The following is a 26,162-nucleotide window of genomic DNA, read 5'->3' on the forward strand; positions in this document are numbered from 1 at the left end:
GTGCGAGTATCGTCATCGCTGATTTCCTTTACTCCCCAGATCAAATGTTAAAGTCATCTTGAAAATATGATGAGATTAACAACCGATGCAAGAACCTAGCATACGAATCTTAGGTTTACTCGAGTGCCGATTTTCTTTGACTTGAATGTCCTTCGCGGAAGAACAATTACTGATCGTGATTACCTCACAGTCGTGAAGTTTCCTCTGATATAGCCTGGATCTACTCCGCGTGGGTTTTTCTCCACCGGTGACCAGTCCAGGGTGCACCCCGCCTCCAACCAGACCTGACCTCAAATGGTCAGCTGATCAGCAAGCTCCGCAGGAGCCTAAGAAACAATCCTGATCATCCGACTCAGGTGTGTTGGAAGAGGCGGACATCTAAAAGAGGCTGGAAAGGGGCTCCGGGCGTTCAGGGGCGCAGGGTTCAGTTCACAGCTCGGCAACTATTGACAGTAGAATACCGTCAATGTTTATACAGTAGATGATGTTTCCTGTGGCTCCGGCGTGTTTATTTCGGGCGGTGTGTGTGACCGTACATGCCTCTGACAGGAGTCCTAGTAAGGAGTTTTCCTCGGTCGTCGGTCTCTTCTCCTCAGGGTGCATGGCCTGAAAATGTATGTTATGGGTCTGGAGTGCTGAGTGCACTTGTGAGTTTCACAAGAACATCAAAACACAATCAAGTCGCGCGGGTCCCCGAGGCTCGCAGCCGGGAGTCGGCACTTAGGGTAAGAGGGGCTCGAGAAGGGAGGAAAAGGGAGGGAAAGAAGTTGAAGGTATTTGGGCAAACAGGGAGGGGGAATGAATTTTGAAAAGGAATGAATGAAAAATGCAGTGCGAGAGAGATGGCTTTGTTGCGCCGTTTCAAAAATACATCAAAAAAGTCACTTTGCTGTTTGTTTTACCTCAACGGTCACCTTGCAACGTTTTTTTTTTTCCTTTTGACCCCGAAATGTTGACTCGGCTGCTTGTATTTTCCAATTTGACAACGGGCCTGATTCTTGGGGGCGCAAATGTTCATCTTCTGTACCGCTTGATCCTCACTAGGGTCGCGGGGGGTGCTGGAGCCCATCCCAGCCGTCTCCGGGCAGTAGGCGGGGTACACCCTGAATCGGTTGCCAACCAATCGCAGGGCACACATAGACGAACAACCATCCACGCTCACACTCACACCTAGGGACAATTTAGAGTGTTCAATCAGCCTGCCATGCATATTTTTGGAATGTGGGAGGAAACCGGAGCACCCGGAGAAAACCCACGCAGGCCCGGGGAGAACATGCAAACTCCACACAGGGAGGCCGGAGCCGGAATCGAACCCGGTATCTCTGCACTGTGAAGCCGACGTGCTAACCACTGGACTACCGGGCCGCCCGCAAATGTTCATCTGACATGAATTATTGGAAAACATCTGGGTGTTCACAACTAAGCGAATAACTAGCCAGTAGGAATCTATATTTTAATAAAACCTTTTTTTAAAATCATTAATTATTGTTTTAACTTTTCAGAGCTAGTACTTTCAAAATTACGCAATTAATTGTGGAGTGGGGGGGGGGGGATACAACTTGCATCCTTTAAAGGCCAAGTGTGACGTAAACTTGGCCAACCATGTTTTTAAGTAATATCAATGGCTGAGCAATTGTAAGCATTTATAGAACAGCAAATTACCCATGTCACACGTTTCACCGTTTTTCTTTTTTAGAGTGAGACCAAGACTGAGACTAAACTGACTCCTAAAAACACCTTTCCGTATGATGCGTCAGGGAAACAAAATGGCAGCGCGAAACTTGAGTGTTAGTGTTTCTGATTCTGGGAAAGTTTCGAGATGAGATGAGATGAGATGAGATGAGATGAGATGAGATGAGATGAGATGAGATGAGATGAGATGAGATGAGATGAGATGAGATGAGATGAGATGAGATGAGATGAGATGAGATGAGATGAGATGAGATGAGATGAGATGAGATGAGATGAGATGAGATGAGATGAGATGAGATGAGATGAGATGAGATGAGATGAGATGAGATGAGATGAGATGAGATGAGATGAGATGAGATGAGATGAGATGAGATGAGATGAGATGAGATGAGATGAGATGAGATGAGATGAGATGAGATGAGATGAGATGAGATGAGATGAGATGAGATGAGATGAGATGAGATGAGATGAGATGAGATGAGATGAGATGAGATGAGATGAGATGAGATGAGATGAGATGAGATGAGATGAGATGAGATGAGATGAGATGAGATGAGATGAGATGAGATGAGATGAGATGAGATGAGATGAGATGAGATGAGATGAGATGAGATGAGATGAGATGAGATGAGATGAGATGAGATGAGATGAGATGAGATGAGATGAGATGAGATGAGATGAGATGAGATGAGATGAGATGAGATGAGATGAGATGAGATGAGATGAGATTGAGATTGAGATTGAGATTGAGATTGAGATGAGAATGAGATGAGAATGAGATGAGAATGAGATGAGATGAGATGAGATATCCTTTATTTGTCCCACACTGGGGAAATTTACATCCGGCCCATATGAGATTTCTTGAGTTTGGAGATGGCCACGCTTGTCATTAGAGAGCGCTGCATGGGGGGCTGGGGGGTGATGTCTTAGTCGAAAATGTGCCGCATAGCCCGGGTAAGACTTAAAGACATTAATGGGCAGAGAAAAGCCAGGAAACATCAACGTCAGCCTCTCGGCGAGGCCCAGGCGAGATCAGAGACTTTGTCGGAGCCAGACAGGGAGGGCTAGAGGTGCTCGGAGATACAGACAGAAGAAGGAAAAAGGGAAAAAGTTACCTAGTGACAAGCAGACAGAGGGGAAGGGAAAGCACAGAAGGGGCCAGGGAGAAAACACTGACAGGGAGGGAGGATAAAGAGAAGACATGTTCCTTCTGCCACTTGCCTTTGCTGACTCCAGATTATGCGCTTCATTGGCCGCGTGTCACCTTGTGTACGCCTTGTGAGAAACATAGCAAGAGCCGAGCCGGTGAATGCATATGGCCACAGCACGCTGACAACTCAGTCGGACAAAACTTTCTATAGAGTATATTTAGGGTTGTTCGACTGTGGAAAGAGAAAGCGAAATGGATGACGGATGCCATCAACTTGAGCTGTAACCGTAAAGGCCGGAAAAGACTGGCGGTCGTGCGAATAAAGGCCATGCGACGTGACGGAGGGACTACGTGGCTCTCTAGATGCCTGGTGGAATGAGTTGAAAGCAAAAGGTTTCAAGTTTCAAAAGAGAATTCCTTCCTGGAACTGCTTCGGATTGCGATTGAAGTCACCGAGAAGCTAAATGGCGCTTATGTTGAATTAGGAAGCTTGCTCTGTCGTCGCATTTCCCTGACGGTGTTTTTGCCACGCGTCATTTAGTACAAAAAGCCCCCCCCCCAGCATATAATCTGACACTGTCAGAGAAGGAATCATTGTAGAAATAATGGATTCCTAATGGAATTTTGGAGCGTCCAAAAGACATCCGTTTATTTATTTGAATGGTGTTCACACATTTTTTTGTGTAATAGTTCAAGATCTCATCTGCGTCGCAAATGGTCTCGTGTCGTCCAAATCTAATGACAGCTGTATGAGAACACATTAAACTGAAAGGCTCCTCCAATTTTTAAAATTTTTTTTTGGTTCCCTCCTCATTATTTTTTGGTTGTTTGTTTTGCACGGCGGGTGAATTCAAGTTAAATTGCACCATGCACATGCTTGAAGCCCCTGATGAAATCCTTTGTTGCTTTGGCAATGTCCATCCATCCATTTTCTCGACCGCTTATTGTTAGCAAGGGTCGCAGGTAACCTGGAGTCTAGCCCCGTTGACTCGGCATCAAAAAAATATATATATATATATATGTATATATATATTCGAGGGCGGCCCGGTAGTCCAGTGGTTAGCACGTCGGCTTCACAGTGCAGAGGTACTGGGTTCGATTCCAGCTGCGGCCTCCCTGTGTGGAGTTTGCATGTTCTCCCCGGGCCTGCGTGGGTTTTCTCCGGGTGCTCCGGTTTCCTCCCGCATTCCAAAACTAGCATGGCAGGCTGATTGAACACTCAAAATTGTCCCTAGATGTCAGCGTGGATGTTTGTTCATCTCTGTGTGCCCCGCGATAGGCTTGCAACCGGTTTGCATGTTCTCCCCGGGCCTGCGTGGGTTTTCTCCGGGTGCTCCGGTTTCCTCCCACATTCCAAAAACATGCGTGGCAGGCTGATTGGACGCTCTAAATTGTCCCTAGGTGTGAGTGTGAGTGCGAATGGTTGTTCGTTTCTGTGTGCCCTGCGATTGGCTGGCAACCGATTCAGGGTGTCCCCCGCCTACTGCCCGGAGACAGCTGGGATAGGCTCCAGCACCCCCCGCGACCCTAGTGAGGATCAAGCGGCTCGGAAGATGATGAATGAATATATATATTCGCAACACACCTCCTTTTTTTTTTACGTTTCCAGAGACTTTCATACTTAGAAATTGTAAAGTTGTGTATTCAGTCCAGATGTAACCGACTGATAATAGAAATTCAAAATGCCGACATCACATCTCGGCTCCATCTTTTGACGTCAAACGAAAATACTTTCAGCCTAACATGAAAATAAAAGGATTGGCCAAATTGATCGCGCAGTTTAGAGAGGGGTGTGCATGCGTGCGGGGGTGTGAAATCGCGCCAAAAGAATGTATTTATTTTTTCTAAATTGCGTGTACCTATTTATGGGTTCAGGCTAAATGATCAATAAAACATTACATATAGCATATAGAATCAATTAGGGAAGGGAAACGGTGCTTATTTCAGCAACTACATCCCACCCTAACATTTAACTTTCAACTGAAAGTTGCCGTCTATAAACGAGTCCCTTTTGACTTTCTTTCCGCCTTTTCCCTTTGGGGCTAAGAATCTATTATTCATCCTTTCTCTTCACACCAGGAGGGCCCAGTCCAAGACTGTTTGAAGCTTGCAAGGATGACATAAATGAAATAAAAAGTCAGATGCAAGAACTCCATCATCTGACATCTTTTTTTTTTTTTGGCGGGGGATGCATACGTTATTTGTAGGTCAAACTACACTGGAGCTAATGTCTTACAAACATGACTCCTTATGGGGGTCCAGAAATTGTTCAAAAGGACTTCAAAAGTACCTTTATATTGCCGACTATTTCAGTGATATAAAAGGAAAATGGCCGAAACTCACACAAGGCACACTTAATAATCTGGTTCCCATTTTTACAATATGTATTTGACATCATTAGGGGTGGCCTTTGGTTCTAAGTGGCCATTATTAAGTTTTGAGATCGTCACAAGTCAAGCGCCCAGCCTTCCTGCTTGCAATGAAAACGACATTAAATGTGAACTTTCATTTCGGACTCGTGTTATTCTTACAAAAACTTTGAGAATTGGAAATCAAGGTGTGAGGCCATACAAGATTTACATCATTTTTCAGTGGGTAGGGAGGAGGTCCCAAGAAAAGCAAAAAAAAAATAACCTAGCAGTCAATATATGTGTCATGTTCTGTCTTGAGTGAAGGGCGTTTCCCTCCAGCAGGCGCACCCGCGTTTTTTTTTTTTAAGACCTCTCATTTTGTTCATACATCCTCATTTGTCAGTATTTTTGGTTTTCAATTATTGCTCTTGATCATGGTTTTTGTGTTATTAAATTTTGCCTTTGCAAGCGCTTTTTGCTTCATACATTGTTTTTCCACTACTCCTTGTGACCGGCAATTTCAGTTTTCACTTTGTTAGCGAGATTTTCTTTCATAAATTCATTCATTCATCTTCCGTACCGCTTCATCCTCACTAGGGTCGCGGGGGGTGCTGGAGCCCATCCCAGCCGTCTCCGGGCAGTAGGCGGGGGACACCCTGAATCGGTTGCCAGCCAATCGCAGGGCACACAGAGACAAACAACCATTCGCACTCACACTCACACCTAGGGACAATTTAGAGTGTTCAATCAGCCTGCCACGCATGTTTTTGGAATGTGGGAGGAAAACGGAGCACCCGGAGAAAACCCAAGCAGGCCCGGGGAGAACACGCAAACTCCACACAGGGAGGCCGGAGCTGGAATCGAACCCGGTACCTCTGCACTGTGAAGCCGACGCGCTAACCACTGGACTACCGGGCCGCCTTCTTTCATAAATATTTTTCTTCATTTTTTTTAATCACGGTTTGTCTGATGCTGCCTTTTTGGAATCCCAAATCATTTTTCGGTTCAGTCTGAACCTGGCAACGCGTGCCCCTTGTCGGACTCAAAGGTAATGAAAAAGCTCTGTTTGTGCGCTTGTGTTTTCACTTCACTTCAACAAATATCAACAGAAAACAACTCACCTGATTACGGGGGGGGGGGGGGGTTACTGTAGTGTCGTACTTGACATTATGTGCTCACAGATTTATGTTGTACTGAGAGAGAGAGAGAGAAAGAGAAAACGCATCCATAAAAGCTGCATGAGAAGACAAAGCGCAGACTCTGCAGACTAAAGGTAGGACAGATTACCTCGGTCCAGACTTCCATCCATCTACTGAGGTATCAAAATTGATTGGGGGGGGGGTAGGGGGGTAATCATACTAAGCTCTTCCGCAGCAAGTAAAAAAAAAAAAAAGGAATTTCCCTGGATTCTTTTTCAGTGCAGATTGAAGAGCAGGCGGCCATCTTCTCCCTACAATGAAATGCAAAGTGGAGCAGAGGAGGAGGAAAAGTAGGCCTGAATTATGCTAATTAAGGAGGCAGGCTCACACTCGAAAGCACTCCAGCGATTCTGTGTTGATTCTGATTGAAACATTTTGCTGGTCAGGATCCTTTTTTTTTGGGGGGTTTTTTTTCCTTGGTGTGAGTCTGTTCAACTTATAAACAAAGAAAAGTCACGGTGGCCGTTCGACATAAACGAGACGGGCAAAATGAAGAATCTATTTTGTGCACTCGTGTGCGTGCGTGCGTGCGCGTCTCGGATGTGACAGACACCAACCGAGGGGGGGGGGGGGGGGTTTGTCTGTTCAGTTCCTAGAACTTGAAGTTGCATCAGTAACTTTCTCGCTCCTCGCCATTAATTTTCCTCTGGCGTTGCCTGTCAGCGCTGACGTTGACGTTACCTGATGTCTCAATAATAAAACACAAGAGGAATGTTTGCTTCCAAGGGAAGAAGAGAGCAAAACAGTGCTCGGTGTTGTCCTGAAACCGAAACCCTATTGTGCCCCCCCCCACCCCCCCAGCACTAAATTAAAAATGATCCAGCATCCTCGGATGTGATGGTGTCACACCGCTAATTCATCATATGTCTGTCTAAGCTTGTGGCGTTCGTATGACGGTAACCCCCCCCCCCCCCTCCCAAGGTGGTCTTTGACGACGAAATGGCACGGAAAGCTAAAGCGTCCTTTATTGGCAATTAACATGGCCTCATGAATAACTCTGCTCGGTGTTTTTACAGTCAGAAATCAAATGCGGCGCGAATCGAGTCCTATCGTTATTGATTCTTTGCTGTTTTCTCCCCTCCGAGGTTCGCCGTGTAAGAATCAATCACCGGAAGCGAGCTCCGTCTCTCACACCCACTGATGGAATATTGACAAATGACGACATTTGAAAAGAATGATGGGTGCCCTGAAATGTTGTAAATCTATGAGGCCACTTGTTAACTGTCCAGCACATCCACTGACTCCAATACTTAAGAGTCAAGCATTACTCACTGACTGAGGGGAGTGGAGGGAGGGAGGGGGTCGGAGGGGTGGGGGGCTTTGGGATTGACAGACAAACAACAACGCTTTTGAAACTTTATCACCCATATCGTGTTCGTCGCAGAGACAAGTATAAACCGTGAACCGGAGCCCAAGTGTGTCTGATCAGCTTGCGTCACTCGTTAACTTCCGTTTGATTTCTTTTAATTTCCCTGTGTGGAGTTTGCATGTTCTCCCCGGGCCTGCGTGGGTTTTCTCCGGGTGCTCCGGTTTCCTCCCACATTCCAAAAACATGCACGGTCAGTTTAGGGAACACTCGAAATTGTCCCGAGGTTTGATTGTGAGTGTGAGTATGAATTTTTGTTCATATAAGTGTGCCCTGGGGCGGCCCGTTAGTCCAGTGGTTAGCACGTGGGCTTCACAGTGCGGAGGTACCGGGTTCGATTCCAGCTCCGGCCTCCCTGTGTGGAGTTTGCATGTTCTCCCCGGGCCTGCGTGGGCTTTCTCCGGGTGCTCCGGTTTCCTCCCACGTTCCAAAAAAATATGCATGGCAGGCTGATTGAACACTCTAAATTGTCCCTAGGTGTGAGTGTGAGTGCGAATGGTTGTTCCGTCTCTGTGTGCCCTGCGATTGGTTGGCAACCGATTCAGGGTGTCCCCCGCCTACTGCCCGAAAACAGCTGGGATAGGCTCCAGCAACCCCCGCGACCTTTGTGAGGATCAAGCGGCTCGGAAGATGAATGAATGAATAATACAAAATATATATATATTTTTTTCCTGGACGGGATCCACACCAACGCTCAACCTCCCTTTCAAATCATCCAAAGTATGTCAAGGAAATGGTTAGAAAAAGAAAGTATAACCGTAGGCTTATATAATAACACACAAGCAAAAAAAAAAAAACAATCTGAAGGAATAAGAGCAATACAAATTAACTTCATCTGCAGCGTTCAATTGATTGTGAGCAGCGTTCTCCTGAACCCAAACTACATTTCCTGCTCTAATTTCCCCTCCTCCTCTCGTTATTGTCGATGACTAGGGTGTTAATGATTGCATCTGGCGGTGCCACAAATTAATTCCTGCCTCTCTGGCAAAAAGCTGTTCCCCACCTGATTATGCAAAGCAGGCCTATATTCTCTCGCTTTGAAGTGGAGGAAAAGCTGCTTAGAGATTCCCCCTCGAGGAACCGCGGCAACATGGGGAACATCAACAAAACCCGAGTTCACGCAGAGGTCAGCAAGATGGCTGAACTCTTTTGTACCCTCGCTTTTCGCCTCAGATCATCTCCGCATCTTTTGCCTTTGCGTCGATAAGATCCGGCGGTTGCATTTCAACGGGTGTCAGCAAAAACGACCAATAAAAATAACCATGGAAACGTACTCAGTGGTGTGCGTTCACCCATTGAAGGGAGCTGGAACAGGTGCGGGGGATATTGTAGCCGCCATGTTTCCTTAGTCGGCTCTGCTTTATCTCCAGGGTCCAAAAATGCAATAAAGTAAATGGCTGGGGCACCATCCACTTAGGTAGGCGACATAACAGGAGGCGGGGAGGGGGGGGGGGGGGACCACTGCCCAGACAACTCAAATCAACCAAACTTGAAAAAGCTAACCTGGGAAAGCAAGTCGCTAATGCTAATTAGTATCCTAGTAAACACTGGAACTTCTTCCTGTATTTTTTTTTCTCACCAAGTCCAATTAGTTTAGTTGCCAGGCAGATTTTATAGTGGGGGGGGGGGGGGGGGGGGAACACTGCCCAGACAACTCAAATCAACCAAACTTGAAAAAGCTAACCTGGGAAAGCAAGTCGCTAATGCTAATTAGCCTCCTAGTAAACACTGCAACTTCTTCCTATATTTTTTTTCTCACCAAGTCCAATTAGTTTAGTTGCCAGGCCGATTTTATAGTGGGAGGAGGGGGAGGGGGGGGCAACACTGCCCAGACAACTCAAATCAACCAAACTTGAAAAAGCTAACCTGGGAAAACAAGTCGCTAATGCTAATTAGCATCCTAGTAAACACTGCAACTTCTTCCTGTATTTTTTTTCTCACCAAGTCCAATTAGTTTAGTTGCCAGGCAGATTTTATAGTGGGAGGAGGGGGAGGGGGGGCAACACTGCCCAGACAACTCAAATCAACCAAACTTGAAAAAGCTAACCTGGGAAAGCGAGTCGCTAATGCTAATTAGCATCCTAGTAAACACTGCAACTTCTTCCTGTATTTTTTTTTCTCACCAAGTCCAATTAGTTTAGTTGCCAGGCAGATTTTATAGTGGGAGGAGGGGGATCGTGGTGGTGGGGGGGGGGGGGGGGGGTATGCCAGCCATGCTCGGCTGCTCAGATTGGGGATTCCAGATAACCGCCACGTTTTCCCAAACTCATTCTCAATCCCTCTGGGCTATCGTGCGTGAAATCTGAACGGCGTGACTCAACCACACGCAGGGGGGGTGCGCATCCATCAACACGTCGTATTGGTCGCGTATCCAAAGTGGGACCGCTTGGCCTCGTCCACGCTGCTCGGCGCCACTTTAGTGTTGAGAAGATAAAAACGCCGGCGGTTGTACGGCCGCATTCAAGGACATTTAAGGTCTGAGCATTTTCATCCGGCTAAAGAGTTGTACTGACCGCTCTGGCATGACAGCATTCAGGTAATGAGCTTCTGGGGGATGATAGAACTTGATGACTTGTTGAAGGGTGTATAATTTGATGTAGTGGTACTTAAAAAGTGCCGCTAATTTCGTGTAGGACAGCGCAGGGGAGCTTTAATTTCATGACATGATTACCGCTCTTACATTTCCTCCTTAGAATGAAAGGACATGTTGAGAGAAAAAAAAAAAAACACGAACAGCTTCACATATTTGCCAAAGTACCGTTTCCACTTTATTTGGGTAAAAGTGGACCTCAGTTTGCTGCCTGAGGGCTCACCCCCCCCCAAGAATGATCACCTAAATTTAGTTAAATGAGCCGTGAACAAAAAGAAACTGCAATTGAGGCTCACCTGTAATTGAGAGTCGAGGGAATACTTGCAACAGCGTCCCGATATGAGTGATTTCCCGTCAAATTTTGATGCACTGCAATGTGTGTGGGGAGGGGGGGGGGATTGGAACTCTGTTAAAGGTCAATGAGTGAACTTTCGAATTACAAGTCGGATGTCAGTGTTTTGCTTTTCGAAAAGCAGGCAAAAAAATAATAAAAATAATGTCATCAGGGCGGTCCGGTAGTCCAGTGGTTAGCACGTCGGCTTCACAGTGCAGAGGTACCGGGTTCGATACCAGCTCTGGCCTCCCTGTGTGGAGTTTGCATGTTCTCCCCGGGCCTGCGTGGGTTTTCTCCGGGTGCTCCGGTTTCCTCCCACATTCCAAAAATATGCATGGCAGGCTGATTGAACACTCTAAATTGTCCCTAGGTGTGAGTGTGGGCGTGGATGGTTGTTTGTTTCTGTGTGCCCTGCGATTGGCTGGCAACCGATTCAGGGTGTCCCCCGCCTACTGCCCGGAGACAGCTGGGATAGGCTCCAGCACCCCCCGCGACCCTAGTGAGGATCAAGCGGTTAGGAAGATGAATGAATGAATGAATGTCATCAGATAAGGCCCTCTCTCTGCAAAAGACACATTATTTCCTCTTCCTAAGCCGAGCCAAAAACATCGGCCCCCAGGTTTTACAAGGCTGGGGAACCACTAGCATGCCCAGACGGCGGTCATATGAGGACACGGATCGAGTGTTAGGTACCAGTCCACGGTGAGCGGGGCTAAATGTGAAGTAGCTCGATAAGGGAAGAGCAATCTCCTCCCAGAGGTCCTCGGGTTCAGCTTCGGGGCAGTCTTTGAGCACGGCCTCAACCACGTTAAAGTTCTCCCAGCTGGACATGGTGCATGTTGAATAGACCACGATGCCCCCCGGACGCACCGCCGACAGCGCAGAGCTGCGGGGGAGAAGATCGACGGCGCACTTTAAGACAAATAGTCTTGACGGCAAACTTTTTTTTTTGATAACATTTTTATCCGACGCTTAAAAACCGTAGCGTCACGTGCGTCTCGCGGGAGGGCGATACGAGTGATTTTCTCTCATTGCGGTTTGTTGCGGTGCGATTGCCACGCATCATGGCTGAGAGCGGTTTTGGAATATTCTCACTCGTGCGGATGAATATTTTAAAAACCCCTCAGCATGATGCAGTGCCGCCAAATTCAACTTCGATAATAAACACATTACGTTTAAATTATTACCTCTCTGACGTGTTTCTAATTATTTTGATTAACCTCGTGGCCGGTGATTACAATTGAGTGGCTCGAATGTGATTTCACTCAGTTACTCACCCCCCCCCCCCCTCACCCAAAAAAATAAATAAAAGCGTCCTCCCTTCCTATGGGATTCCCATGCGCACAGGAAAATGATTTAGCATTCGGACCGAAACAAACCAAGTAGTTGGAAAAGTACAACCCTTGTCTGGGAAATCAAACGTTAGAAGACTCGGGAGACGTCGCCAACTTGCCGTAGAAGTTGAACCTGGATCCGCGGCAGGCTGCCTCTCGCTTTTAACCTCCGTTCCACCTGCTGGCCAGCAGACGAGAACAGCCAGCTCCTGTCATTGGAGCAAGGAGCGTCAACCAGGACCTGTCACACACACGGCGACATATGCAAGTGAGATGTTGTTCATGCTCTGCTGCTAATCCTTGCTTTTTCCATTGCTGGAAAAAGGCGATGGAAAAGCCGCGCTGCGCTTCCAGACATGGAAAACGGATGACACCTCGTACCCGATCGGAACCCACCCAGCGCATTTGGTCCCGTCGCCTTTTTTTTTTTTTTTAACTCAGATCTGTATCCTCAGTAAATGCAATCGCATGCAACATTTTGATGATACAAGACCTCTGCAATCAATATACCTGCGAAATAGAATATGGTCCAATCCAGGAACCCCAAAAAAATAAATAAGATATCCTTTATTCGTCCCACACTGGGGAAATTTACAGCCTCCAGCAGCAAGAATGTATGTAGAAAGAAGAAAGAGAAAAAAAAAACAACAAACATCTTTCAATTAAATGCAATATGAACACAAAATGGATAAATCGCAGTGCTATTTACAATTTTCATTCACATCATTTAATTATTCATTCATTCATTCATCTTCCTAACTGCTTGATCCTCACTAGGGTCGCGGGGGGTGCTGGAGCCTATCCCAGCTGTCTCCGGGCAGTAGGCGGGGGACACCCTGAATCGGTTGCCAGCCAATCGCAGGGCACACAGAGACGAACAACCATTCGCACTCACACTCACACCTAGGGAAAATTTAGAGCGTCCAATCAGCCTGCCACGCATGTTTTTGGAATGTGGGAGGAAACCGGAGCACCCGGAGAAAACCCACGCAGGCCCGGGGAGAACATGCAAACTCCACACAGGGAGGCCGGAGCTGGAATCGAACCCGGTACCTCTGCACTGTGAAGCCCACGTGCTAACCACTGGACTACCGGGCCGCCCTTCATTTAATTATTATTATTATTATTATTATGATTATTATTCAGCATGACAGCAGTTAAAATAAAGCAAAGTAGTTTCCGGTGACACTTTTGAGAGAGGTAATCAATTCACAATTTGTATTACTGCCGTTGTACTTTGTGCGGGTTTAAAAGTGGAAATTATTGTTGAAGAACGTCTCCCGAGTTCAAAACAAAATTAAAATGAAGCTGATTAAGGTCGTGAAAACATCAGAATACAATAACACGAATGCTTTCTTTTGCATGTTAGGTCTGATCCTCCGTGTTGCCGTGGAGCAAAAATATGCAGCTGAGTAAAAATTGAATTCTGAATTGAGCTTGACAAGACACATGAGCACTATATCAAATGAAAAAAAAACAAATATAGTAAACGCTAAAAGACTACATCTGATCTTAATTATTAGTCTCAGCGTACAAATCGTTTTCATTTCAAATTGCTAACTAAGCTAAAAGCTATGATGGCCAGTCCCTCCCACCCCCTCCAGCCCGCCCTGACAGCACTTGGTAGCTCCTTCAGCCAGAGACTGTTACATCCGCGCTGCAAGAAGGAGAGATACCGACGCTCGTTCCTACCGACTGCTGTCAGGCTGATGAATAAAAAATAACAATCATAATAATAATTAAATGATGTGAAGGAAAATTGTAAATAGTACTGCGATTTATCCATTTTGTGTTCATATTGCATTTAATTGAAAGATGTTTGTTGTTTTTTTTCTCTTTCTCCTTTCTACATACATTCTTGCTGCTGGAGGCTGTAAATTTCCCCAGTGTGGGACGAATAAAGGATATCTTATCTTATCTTATTTGTTCAACTGACTTTAACGTTGGTGGCTATTATTTGTGCAATCACAACGGTAGCGCTTTGCTTACTTTGTCATACATCCCCGCCTCACTTTGCCCAAAGGACCGTCCATCTTGGGCCGAGACAACCACCCGGCTGCTCACCGAGCGCGGCAGGAAAGACTCCAAGGTTTTAGTCAGCCGGTCGCGTCTATGACGATCGGGTTCATTGCAGCAAAGGAAGGCTGGGAAGCAATTAGAGGGGAAAAAAAAAAGATGAATGTGGAAATTTGGTGGGAATTTTTTTTTTTTCACTTTTTAAATGAAGCTACTTCGTTGCTGCAAGATTCTCATTTTCTGAGGCACAGCACAACTGTATATATTTCATCTTCATCTTCTTCTTCATCTTCCGTACCGCTTGATCCTCACTAGGGTCGCGGGGGGTGCTGGAGCCCATTCCAGCCGTCTCCGGGCAGTAAGCGGGGGACACCCTGAATCGGTTGCCAGCCAATCACAGGGCACACATAGACGAACAAGCATCCACGCTCACACTCACACCTAGGGACAATTTAGAGTGTTCAATCAGCCTGCCACGCATATTTTTGGAATGTGGGAGGAAACCGGAGCACCCGGAGAAAACCCACCCAGGCCCGGGGAGAACATGCAAACTCCACACAGGGAGGCCGGAGCTGGAATCGAACCCGGTCCCTCTGCACTGTGAAGCCCACGTGCTAACCACTGGACTACCGGGCCGCCCTGTATATATTTCACGTTATAGAAAATGTAACCCTCACATTTCTTATGTTTTTTTTTTTCCCTGAGGTGGGCCTTTCCTTAAGTGAACCAACTGTGCTGCACTAGAGTCGCGCGGCTCCGTTTGAGGATTAATTCTTTAAAAGGCTGCTTAAGTAAAAGCAGAGTCACCTGGGGTAGCGCACTGCATTATAGCAAAAGCTTTGCCCCCGGGAGCAGCGCAAAGATCCAAAACCTTCTCTCCATCTTGGACCTGCAGAGCGAGCACCGGGAGCAAGGAAGCGGCGTTGAGGAGGTAGTACTGCTTCAGCTGGCCGGCCCTGTGAGCCTGCGATGGGAAACGCAGCGGAAAGGGGTGGACGTAACACTGCAGTGGCGAGGGGGGCGGACCCGAGCGAGCTTCTGATTGAGCCTGCTGAATGGGAGCTGGAGAACCGTTGTCAAGTCGGAGATGCGAGTTATCGCTTGGACACTTGGAGAGAGACCCTTTGGATGTTTGGCAGTCGGCATCGAACACGGTGCGCAACGCACCAGGCAATGTCAGGGCTTCTTTCTGAGGCAGTAGAGTGGAAAAGCCTTTTGACAAGAGGACACGCTTGACGTCTGTCGCGACGGTAAAGCGGTTGAGCAAAATCCCGTACTGCCAAGAGGGAGGGTCGAGCAGCACAGATCTGTCAAACAGAAACCGAAGCAGTAAGCAAACGTTGAGGGCAATAAAAACAGCGCACTAATATCGACAACTATACTAACCTCACAGATGGCCACAAGTCCCCGAGCTCTTCGCTGTACTGATGGTCAAAATGCTCCAAAATGAGCTGGCATGGGGATCGCTCTTTTTTACTTGTTCTGATTACCTGTTGCAAAGAGAACGCCAAGAGTTTCTTATTTAGATGCACTCGACAAGCAGCATTTTACAAGGAAAGCACTCCGGATGTTTGTACAGGGATGAGTCATCCATCCTCGGAACCTGATTTGATTCCCAAACGGGAGGAGACAAATCAATATTTTGACATTCTCAAGCACAGTAAATTTTTTATTGGGATTTAATTTCTTTGCCTAAACTGATCTCAAAGTTTGGAACCACTAGTGGTCAGCGGGCGCCCTCTAGCGGTATGTAATAGATTCTCTGCCGAAGTAGTATCAGCATTTAATCTTGATAATTATTAAAACGTCATCTATCTATTTTATAATCCACTTATCCTCACCAGCTGCCTTCGTGCAGGAGAGGGGGGTCGGGGGGGGGGGGGGGGGGGGATTCACCCTAAACTGCTTGCCAGCCAATCGCAAGGCACGCTTAGAGGAGCAACCATTTGTGCTTTCAGTCACACCGAAGGAAAATTTAAGGTTTTCCATTAACTGTGGATACTGTTACAGCGGCTTACAGTTACATCATTATGTACTTTTTAGAAATAAAGCCTTTTATGCTTTTTTTAAATGAAGACGTTGGTCTCCAACGCCATATTTTAATGTTGATCATGATAGAGGCTGTCAAATAGTTTGTGTAAAATGTTTGAGAACCACAGACCTAAAGAACTTATGAAATGACTTTTGTCAAAAATGTCTGCAACGATAGAAATATTTGTAACTGTATTGTGTGTGATAGAGTGCACTCCCAACAAAAACAAATAAAAACGTGTGCCATGTGTAAAACATGATACGATTAAGTACTTGATGGATTAGCAGGTGTGACAATCACCAGCAATCATTTTCTGTCTTATTTATCTGGGTATTTATTGATTTTGTTTACTCCACTTTGAATATTTCTCAATTATTAACCGGGCTATTGCTTACGTCAGTTCGTTTTACGTTTACAGTTGTCAAGGTGTAATGCAGTGGCGACATCTGCGGGACAAAGTTTGAAACAAAGGATTGCAGAAACTGCATGCGTTTTGAAAACCTATTTTGTGATCACGCTTACGCGCTTTAAATTAACAAATGTGTTCTTCTCTGTTGTATAAATGGCGTGATAAATGAGTAGCGAGTACCAACCGTCGGTTTGTCAAATAATAACAGCGACACGTGTAGAGAGACGATAAGCATCTCCAGGAACAGACGAGAAGTGATGGTGATTTGTTTACCTGTGGGCTAGAGGCTTGTTTCTTCTTACTGTGTTTTCGAACAACATCGTGGTCAGCTGACGAACACAGAAGCCTGGGCGTTAGAATCCAACTTGTGTCTTGTAATATCCTCCGTAGGTACGCTGGATACGGAAACATTTGATTCCTCCATGAAGACCCCAGAAACTCTCAGGGTGAATTTAAACAAGACAGTTTTATATTAACCACCGGAAATGTCACCGTTTCTTATTCTACACCAAAAGTTGACTGTCAGTGTGCCCTTTTACAGTAGACAGCGTCACCACGTGGACGGGATAATAAAGTGGCGCAACTCACATTGTCGCAACCAAGTATAACAGTACGTTACAAGTACACGCACACACACATACACACATACACACACACACGCACTAAAATATAAGAAAAAGTGGTCCACATTCGGCCGAAAATCCATGACCCTAACGAGGGCAGCCAGTCAAGAAAATGGTTGGATGAAATTGTTTGATGAATTACAATTATGCATGAATACAGCACTACGATTCAAAATTTGATTTATCAATACACTATCAATATTCATGTGATGTCTGCCTCATTAATTCGGCCGTTTGTTATATATTTGGTTCATTTAATTGCATTTATTATTTTTTATTATTTTATCTTATTTTATCAATTGGTTTATTGATGTTTTTGTAAATGAAATCATAAAAAGTCAAATAAACAAGTTGCATATTTACCCATTGTTAATTTATTGTATTAAATGCTTGATTGGACTTCAATATACAGTATGTAACCCAATTAAAATGAGAATACGTTATTTCATCAAAATTATTTTATTATTGTGCATATTCTACTGAGCCCCAACCGTGTCGAAATCGGCGACGATTTCGATGTTTTATGATGATTTTATTTGAGCCAAAAACAGGAAATTCCCGGTTCAAGATGGTGGCTAAAGTTGCATGCGCTCAACCTGCCGTGATATTCACTTGTGGTTTCTCAATGGGTTGTCAACCGCTTCCTGAAGAGGGCTTGTTGACACGCATGCGCACACGCAAGAGAACGCCAATAACACCGAAAGTAGATAATATGGCTTTTTGTTATTATTAGTTATTTTTATTATTATTTGTATTAATTATTATTATTATTATTGGTTGCGTGTATTTTGATACTATTGACAGATTATTAAATAAAGAATTACTGTATTAAACACGCGCACACGCTCACAAACCGGAAGTCAACCCAACACAGGGACATTGCGCATGTGCAGTCCTCTCGTGCTTTCGACCTCCACTCGTCACTGGTAAGGGCTAATCTCTCCTGTCACACCGCGTTTTATATTACTCTTTAAAAAGTACGTGTCGCCTCTGCGCTATGTATTAATTTCAAACAAGCGACATTGTTCAGTTGTGTTCCACTAGCTTGTTTGTTGGCAGCCACACCTTTCCGATTGCACCCTACGCTGACCTTACTCGTGTGTGGCCGCTCTGCACTTATATTCATATCCCGTTGCAAGTTACCTTCGCCGTCCCAAGAATGTGCACCTTGAGATGTTTTCAATGGATTTCGTTTGTCTTTGCGCAGATCTTAATCACCTCCGGCTCCAGTGCTTGACCCGACGAGGACGTCCTGTCGTGATGTATGCCTGTGCTAAATTCGTCTCAATGCCCTCTCTGGTGAGACTCGACAAAGTGGATGGGAATGACAACCTGTACGCGTGAATGTGGCATTTTTTTGGGAGCCAATCCATTAGTTTGATGTATTTAGCACTTGCTCTAACAACTTGCTAGGGTCTGTCAATGACCCTTGGCAAAAATGGACGAGGAAGACTGACCAGCTATCAAAACAAATTTCGGCAAACATTTTTGCTCAAGGGGGCGTATTTGATTTTTAAAATGGGGAGTCTAAAACGTTTTATGGAAGAAAAAACATATTTACATCACTTCAGACCCGAAAACCCTGATCAGTCATCACTAAAATTCACGTGCACGTCACTACTTTAGTCAGACTTGTTGCGCAACTCGGGTTTAATGTATAGACAATTATGAAGGCTTCTATTAGATGAGTCATGATTTTACTTTGACACTAATTTAATAAACCATACCATTCTCTCTCCCCCTTTATGTAGGTCCGTGCAGGATCCCAGGCTCTGTACAGGCCACTGTCAGCAGCTGTAGTGTCAGATGCCAAGAGGGCAGAGGTGAGCAGCAGCCAATACGGAAAGTTTGTTGTGTTCATGTCATGTCTATCAGATGGAATTTGGTGTACAAAATTCAATGTAACAGCATTGGTGTAATTTCCAAGACTGAACCCTGGTAACAACATAACATTGTGTGCGTGTGTGCGTGCGTGTCTTCGAATTATGGAAAAGCTAACAGGATAAGAATGGATTTTAGCCAACACAAATGACACTAGTTTTGTATTTTTGAAAGCTTTACATTTATCTTATCTTATTATCTATTATCTTCAAGACCGCCGCACTCCTCCTACCCCGGGGAAACGTCGCTTCCCAGCAGCAGGTGGCACTGCGTGGATTTCAGACCAGCACGGTGAGCCGTGACATCGACACTGCTGCCAAGTTCATTGGAGCTGGAGCTGCCACTGTGGGAGTGGCGGGATCTGGAGCCGGGATTGGGACAGTGTTCGGTAGCCTCATTATTGGCTATGCCAGGTAAACCGTCTTCATTTGTAGGTTGGTGTGTAAATAAAAACGCGGGATGCTTTCCCCCCCCCCCCCCCCTTATCCTTCATACACGAATGCTGTTTACTTTTTTTTCGGCAGAAACCCTTCTCTGAAGCAGCAGCTGTTCTCCTACGCCATCCTGGGCTTTGCTCTTTCCGAAGCCATGGGTCTCTTCTGTCTGATGGTTGCGTTTCTCATTCTGTTTGCCATGTAACCCATTTTAAGCAATTTACAACCGGGGACGTGTCGCAATGTTACCAAGAATGAGCAGTCTGCACTTCCAGTAATGGTACAAGAACACAATCATGGTGCTTAGTCCTCATTGGCTGTAATTATTGTGAGCAATTGGCAAAGCAACCGTTTGTAATGGTGTTTGCTATTACATTGTATATTTAGTCAAATTTTTTTTTGTTAAATATCTCATAAAAGAATCTGTTAACTCTGTGTGGGCATTTTAATTGCTGTGTTGTGAGAAATTTCAAGAACTGAGAATAGATGTCACCCTCAACTTGGAAATCCTGTAGTTTTTAGGGGGGGGGGGTTCAACGAGCAGGCAATACTAAGTGCATTAAATAAACCCTCAAGAGACTAGATGAAAACTAAGGCGGAGAGAGACAAAGAATGACACAAAAGAAAGTCATACCTCGGTTTTCGACAATAATCCGTTCCTGGAGGCTGGTCGAAAAGCGATTTGTTCGAAATCCAAAAATGTTTTTTGATTAGGGGCGAATACACTAAGCAGAAATAACGTAAAAACAGTGAGATTTGCGTAAATCACAAGATGCACGTCTGCTCACAATGAACGCTACGCTACACGAGGACGCGTCACTTTCTCATGTGAGGAAGGCGAGAGGAGTCAAGTGGCGTTTTCGGGTTTGCATAATTTGGGCGAAACCGGTTTTCGGTCGTAATCAGAGGAATTTTGTGGTCTGAAACCGATTTGTTGGAGAACAGAGAAGTTCTAAAACCGAGATATGACTGACAAAGCATGTGTAGGGTTCGGATTCTAACTCAGTAATTTTTTTTTCAAGCTAATTGATGCATTTAAAATCTTTTCTTTTCACAATGTCAATGAAGTTATTCTTTGCTGTAAAGAGAACGATACTTCATTCTTTTTTCTTTTTTTAATGCTAATAAGGATACACTCTAATGCAGACGTGTTCTTATAACCATTTTTATCGATAAATGATAATTGTCGTGGCGACAGAGAGTGATGGAAGGGGCACGAATTGTTTTCTTCTTGTTGGAGCGGCGGAATAGAAAATAATTGAGAAGCACTGAGGGAAAGAAGGGTTTTAATGTCAGTGTAATTCTAGATTGGCCTTCGCTCCTTCTGAAAAACGTATCTACCATAAACTTACTTATCAGTTTATGGTAGGTCATGGCAGCAACGCGGGGTGAATCTGATTATACAGTGTAGCTGCTATCTTCTTTGCTGTGTGCGTGATCTATCTTCACCAAAAATCTACATTTAAATTAGTTCGAGATGTGCTCTATTATTCTCACTTAATTCCATTGTGTTTAAAAAAAAAGTCTCCTGTAGTGCACCATGCTTCCACAAGAGGGAGGCAACGGCTCACCCACGATAGCAAGCTATTCTCCATCCACCGCTCAGTGCTCTGATGTTAGTTGTAGAAAACGATGGCGTATCTTACTGGCCAAGACGTGCGGTAAACCAAATGGAGCTCCCTCAAATGTTATGTCTTCGATTTCACGATGCCCGCTTTTTCTTGGCATCGCCAGGAATTGCACTCGTCTTGGATTACTGATGAACAGATTTTGACCCTCCTCACGCAATAAACGAATGTGTTCATACAGCTGTTAGTGTCGATCTAAACTCATTGATATTTTTTTGGGAAGATATAGTCTTTTGATTGCAGTATTTTATGCCGCTGTACCTAACGTCGTTGTCGTTGCGATGGAATGAGACTCGCCGGCCTGACGTAACATTTGGCAAAAAAAAAAAACGGCAGATGTTACGATTTGCCGCTGTCTTCGGGTATACGTTGCACAGTCATTCTATTCTCGACCAGAGCCAATAAAGCTCCGATTTTGTTGTCATTGTACATGCGCTGACGGTGCGCGTGGATGTTTTATGGATCTTTCGATGCGAGGAGATGCCGCTCGGCCTCTCGCAAATGTACCCCGCGAATTAAATATTTATATCCTCTTGCTTTTAGTGGGCTTTCCCTCTCGCAAATACCCTCGTAGGAGTTGGATGCTCCATTTGGCTTGTCGGAAGGGAAATTCCTCCGCTCTTCCAGTCACCCCCCCCCCACCCCGCCCCCCTCCGCTCTGTGATGCTGCCATGACGCACCACTATAATAAGCATGGGCAGCGATTCCCTCTGACGTCACACTCGCTTCTGTATAAATGCAGTGAGCGGTGGCCACTGAGAGAAAGACACAACAGCAGGATTACTCGACCTAGACGCCGTCGGATTTATTGGCACCACCTCGTAAGTGATTTGATACACTTTTTTTAGTGTCGCTGTTTTTAATATGAGATACAATTTCGACGCTTGTGCAAACGTAGCGGATGACTCCAATAAGACTCGGTCCGTGTGTCTACAGGTCCTCGGTGTATTGAGAGCAATGACTTTGAACAAGAGCGACAAATTGCGGAGCATGGACAAGAGGAGATGTAGCACCCCCTTCCCCGTGAACATGACCCACCTGCACCGGAGAAGCATGCCCGTGGACGACAGGGACCTGCGCGCCACCACCGCCGTCCACGCGAACGGACAAAGCGAGGAGCTGTCCAAGCTGCTGCGCTGCACCTCGCACTCCCAGAGCGACCAACACCGGGGCAGCTGCGCCTCCGATTCCTCCGACTCGGTCATTTCCACTGGCAGTGAGACCGACTCGCAGGTGCACAAGGTGGTTCTCCTCGGGGAGCACGGCGTGGGCAAGTCGAGCCTGGCGCGCGTCTTTGGCGGAGTTGAGGATGCTGGTCACGACTGCGATGAAGCAGGTAAATGATGGCGGCGCGGAGGATGACTCACCATCCATTCCACAGCGTGTTTATTGTGCCCTTTGACCTCACCAGAGGTCACTTCATATACTGACCAATCCAGCGTTTAGTCGTACCGCTGCTGTTCTTCATTTTTGCTTTGGATTTGTGACATGAGAAAGAGCCCATATCCATTTAAAGACAGATTACACTTTCCGATAGATACAAGTTGTACTGGTTGCAGGGAGTGTGGGTGCAGCTTACACTTTAGTGAAAGTGTGATTTAAGGTTTTGTCTTTTGACAGAACAGGGGGTTGGGGGGGGGGGTGCAGTTAATTTTGTTGTATAGTATCAGAGTTCAAAAAAATAATTCAACGAGCGATCATTTTATCAATTGGAACATTTGCATAAAAAGAAAATTGGTTTTAAAAAAAAAATAGTTCTCAATTTTTCCCCCAATATGCCCCGTCTGATTGGCCGCTGCCTTTCAGCTGAAATCAACTCCTCGCTCTCCTTTAAACAAGACAAGCGATAGAGAAAATGGCCGCCTAGAGGCATCTATCAATCGTGCGAGTGCGTGATGGCAAATTTGCTCTGATGGATTGGTTTCTTATTTCTGCACGCAATAGTGGACACTTATCGATTTATTGCTATTTCCATCTGCAGCCAGGCACCAGAGCTGCACTCAGATGTCACAAATATATGACAGTAGTGGACAACAAACCAGCAAAAATGAGTTGTCGAATGACAGCCCATACACAACCAGCTGGTCTAACACATGATTTCTCCTCTTTTTCAGGAAACACTTATGACAGATGTATTGTGGTGGATGAAGAAGAATCAGCCATTGTGCTCTATGACATGTGGGAACAGGTGAGGTTCATGAAAATTCCACCCCGATCACAAATTCATATCCATCGCCAACGTGTAAGGCTGAAAAGTGCAACTTTGTTTTCCACGATGAAGGACAACAGCCAGTGGCTCAAGGAGCAGTGCATGAGGATGGGCGACGCCTACATCATCGTGTACTCGGTGACGGACAAATCCAGCTTCGAGAAGGCGTCGGAGCTGCGGATTCAGCTGCGCAGGGCCAGACAGTCTGAAGATATTCCCATCATCCTCGTGGGCAATAAGAGTGACCTGGTGAGGTCCAGAGAAGTCTCAGTCGATGGTGAGTCGCTAACATTAACCCGAGAGCAAAACGGATAGGGTGTCAAAGTCGAGGCCCGGGGGCCAGATCTGGCCCAGCGTATCGTTTTGTTTGGCCCGTGAGAGCAAATCAAGCATGTCAACTTTTCAATGATGTTTGCTAAATTCTGAACCAAAATGTAAAATTGTCATATGCAATTTATCATTCCATGGAGATATTGCCGCAAGCATGATGTTATTACATCAACGGCAACCATTATTTTTGATTTCTGCTTTCAAAACTAGTTATCCACCTATTTGTGGTGCACTGTATCTGTAATAGGGCGGCCCGGTAGTCCAATGGTTCGCACGTGGGCTTCACAGTGCAGAGGTACCGGGTTCGATTCCAGCTCCGGCCTCCCTGTGTGGAGTTTGCATGTTCTCCCCGGGCCTGCGTGGGTTTTCTCCGGGTGCTCCGGTTTCCTCCCACATTCCAAAAACATGCGTGGCAGGCTGATTGAACACTCTAAATTGTCCCTAGGTGTGAGTGTGAGCGCGAATGGTTGTTCGTTTCTGTGTGCCCTGCAATTGGCTGGCAACCGATTCAGGGTGTCCCCCGCCTACTGCCCGAAGACAGCTGGGATAGGCTCCAGCACCCCCCGCGACCCTAGTGACCTCTGCACTGTGAAGCCAACGTGCTAACCACTGGACTACCGGGCCGCCCAGTATATATATATTCATTCATTCATCTTCCGAGCCGCTTGATCCTCACTAGGGTCGCGGGGGGTGCTGGAGCCTACCCCAGCTGTCTTCGGGCAGTAGGCGGGGGACACCCTGAATCGGTCGCCAGCCAATCGCAGGGCACACAGAAACGAACAACCATTCGCACTCACACTCACACCTAGGGACAATTTAGAGTGTTCAACCAGCCTGCCACGCATGTTTTTGGAATGTGGGAGGAAACCGGAGCACCCGGAGAAAACCCACGCAGGCCGGGGGAGAACATGCAAACTCCACACAGGGAGGCCGGAGCTGGAATCGAACCCGGTACCCCTGCACTGTGAAGCCGACGTGCTAACCACTGGACTACCGGGCCGCCTAGTATATATATAATTTTTGTATATATTTTTTTCCAGTCCCTGTGAATCCTTTGAGCCGTATGATCAAATCTCACTGCACAATTGCATTGCGGGGTTTAGACAGATGGTTCCATTTAAAGCCATGGCCATGTTTACACTTAAAAGAAAAGTTACAAAACCACCGCCGCTAATAGAAACTCGTCTCCTTCTTGTCATGGGACTCAATGTTTATCTTCTCAAGGAAGTCATGTTTTCCCCCTCCGTTCTTATTCCAGAGGGAAGCGCTTGCGCGGTGGTGTTTGACTGCAAGTTCATCGAGACGTCGGCCTCCCTCCACCACAACGTGCAGGACCTCTTCGAGGGCATCGTGCGGCAAATCCGCCTGAGGAAGGACAGCAAAGAGGAGAACGCTCGACGCATGGCCAACTGCAGGCGCAGGGAGAGCATCGGCAAGAAAGCCAAAAGATTCCTGGGCCGCATCGTTGCGCGCAAGAACAAGAAGATGGCTTTCAGGCAGAAGTCCAAATCCTGCCACGACCTCACGGTTCTCTGAGAACCAAATTGGACACGTGGACTTTTCTTTGGCCTCTGAAGACCCAACGCTGTGTGTGTTTTTTTTTTTTTTTTATTTGAACACTAACTCAAACGGACTAATTGAGCTGTACAGAAATATATTTTCGATATTTTTTTTTTCCAAGACACCAAAAGCTAAGTCTTGATTAAAAGAAGACTTGTCATATCATGTCGATGGTGTTCACGTGCATGAGGCTTAGCATATCCAAAAATCTCATCATCCGTTAAGATAAAAGATAAAAGATATCTTATCTTATCTTATCTTATAAGATAAGATAAGATAAGATAAGATAAGATAAAAGATCAAAGATATCTTATCTTATCTTATCTTATCTGATCAGCATGGGTTGAGAAACCCACCCGGGCCTCTCTTTTCCTTAACGGATGATGAGATCAGATAAGATAAGATAAGATAAGATATCTTTTATCTTTTATCTTATCTTATCTGATCAGCATGGGTTGATAAAAGATAAAAGATATCTCATCTTATCTTATCTTATCTTATCTTATCTGATCAGCATGGGTTGAGAAACTCACCCGGGCCTTCTCAAGGCCAATCTTAAGATAAGATAAGATAAGATATCCTTTATCTTATCTTATCTGATCAGCATGGGTTAAAAAAAAACCCACCCGGGCCTCTCTTTTCCTTAACGGATTGCGAAAATGGCCGTTCCGATTTTGCCGGAAGGCAGCCACTCGTGCGGAAATTCTACCGCGAAGGATATGCTGAATGCAACATGCGTTACATCTCATTATGCTCAAAAATTAATATTTTGGATTTTTTTTCATCAAGCGTCACACATAGTCTGGAGTGAAATTGACTTGAAGGTCGCTACGCAGGTTCGTGCCTCGGACAAGTTGAACGAAGCTGCAGAGAAAAATGACGACGGTCCGACTTTAACACAGAGTTGCGTTTTTGAAGCAATATGTTATTTGTCTTGTAGACATTCAGGTTTTCTTTTTCGATATTGACTTTTGTTTTTCAATAAATTGACATATTAAATCTCTTGTGTTTGTTTTTTTGTGTT

The 26,162-nt window shown here is 45.6% G+C and overlaps 3 protein-coding genes and 2 long non-coding RNA genes across 6 annotated transcripts; 2 read left to right on the forward strand and 3 right to left on the reverse strand.

Moving 5' to 3' along the window:
- Window positions 1–2,483: 2,483 nt before the first annotated feature.
- Window positions 2,484–6,703, reverse strand: LOC127598988 (uncharacterized). Its single transcript, XR_007961981.1, has 3 exons — window positions 6,481–6,703; window positions 6,323–6,386; window positions 2,484–2,967 (listed from the first exon to the last, which is right to left on the reverse strand). It is a non-coding gene; the product is annotated as an uncharacterized LOC127598988 (long non-coding RNA).
- Window positions 6,704–8,439: 1,736 nt separating this feature from the next.
- On the reverse strand, window positions 8,440–9,899 carry LOC127598978 (uncharacterized). Of its 2 annotated transcripts, none has more exons than XR_007961969.1 (2): window positions 9,806–9,899; window positions 8,440–9,442 (listed from the first exon to the last, which is right to left on the reverse strand). It is a non-coding gene; the product is annotated as an uncharacterized LOC127598978 (long non-coding RNA). The 2 variants fall into 2 exon arrangements; XR_007961968.1 differs by lacking the exon at window positions 9,806–9,899 and adding an exon at window positions 9,625–9,752.
- A 29-nt stretch (window positions 9,900–9,928) lies between these two features.
- On the reverse strand, window positions 9,929–16,997 carry nsun3 (NOP2/Sun RNA methyltransferase 3). Its single transcript, XM_052062591.1, has 6 exons — window positions 16,747–16,997; window positions 15,419–15,522; window positions 14,840–15,339; window positions 14,006–14,160; window positions 12,136–12,257; window positions 9,929–11,568 (listed from the first exon to the last, which is right to left on the reverse strand). The coding sequence occupies exons 1-6, from the start codon at window positions 16,882–16,884 to the stop codon at window positions 11,259–11,261; spliced, it is 1,329 nt and encodes a 442-aa protein (XP_051918551.1). The 5' UTR covers window positions 16,885–16,997; the 3' UTR covers window positions 9,929–11,258.
- An 871-nt stretch (window positions 16,998–17,868) lies between these two features.
- Window positions 17,869–19,848, forward strand: LOC127598966 (ATP synthase F(0) complex subunit C3, mitochondrial-like). Its single transcript, XM_052062588.1, has 5 exons — window positions 17,869–18,022; window positions 18,304–18,395; window positions 18,848–18,919; window positions 19,191–19,390; window positions 19,502–19,848. The coding sequence occupies exons 2-5, from the start codon at window positions 18,357–18,359 to the stop codon at window positions 19,614–19,616; spliced, it is 426 nt and encodes a 141-aa protein (XP_051918548.1). The 5' UTR covers window positions 17,869–18,022; window positions 18,304–18,356; the 3' UTR covers window positions 19,617–19,848.
- Window positions 19,849–21,566: 1,718 nt separating this feature from the next.
- Window positions 21,567–25,303, forward strand: rrad (Ras-related associated with diabetes). The gene is made up of 5 exons (XM_052062543.1): window positions 21,567–21,860; window positions 21,976–22,375; window positions 23,154–23,227; window positions 23,321–23,525; window positions 24,837–25,303. Exons 1-5 carry the CDS (start codon window positions 21,621–21,623, stop codon window positions 25,112–25,114), a joined length of 1,197 nt encoding a protein of 398 aa, XP_051918503.1. The 5' UTR covers window positions 21,567–21,620; the 3' UTR covers window positions 25,115–25,303.
- Window positions 25,304–26,162: the final 859 nt, after the last annotated feature.

This window comes from Hippocampus zosterae, chromosome 4 (assembly GCF_025434085.1).
Source record: "Hippocampus zosterae strain Florida chromosome 4, ASM2543408v3, whole genome shotgun sequence".
In the NCBI taxonomy this organism is placed as follows: Eukaryota; Metazoa; Chordata; class Actinopteri; order Syngnathiformes; family Syngnathidae; genus Hippocampus; species Hippocampus zosterae.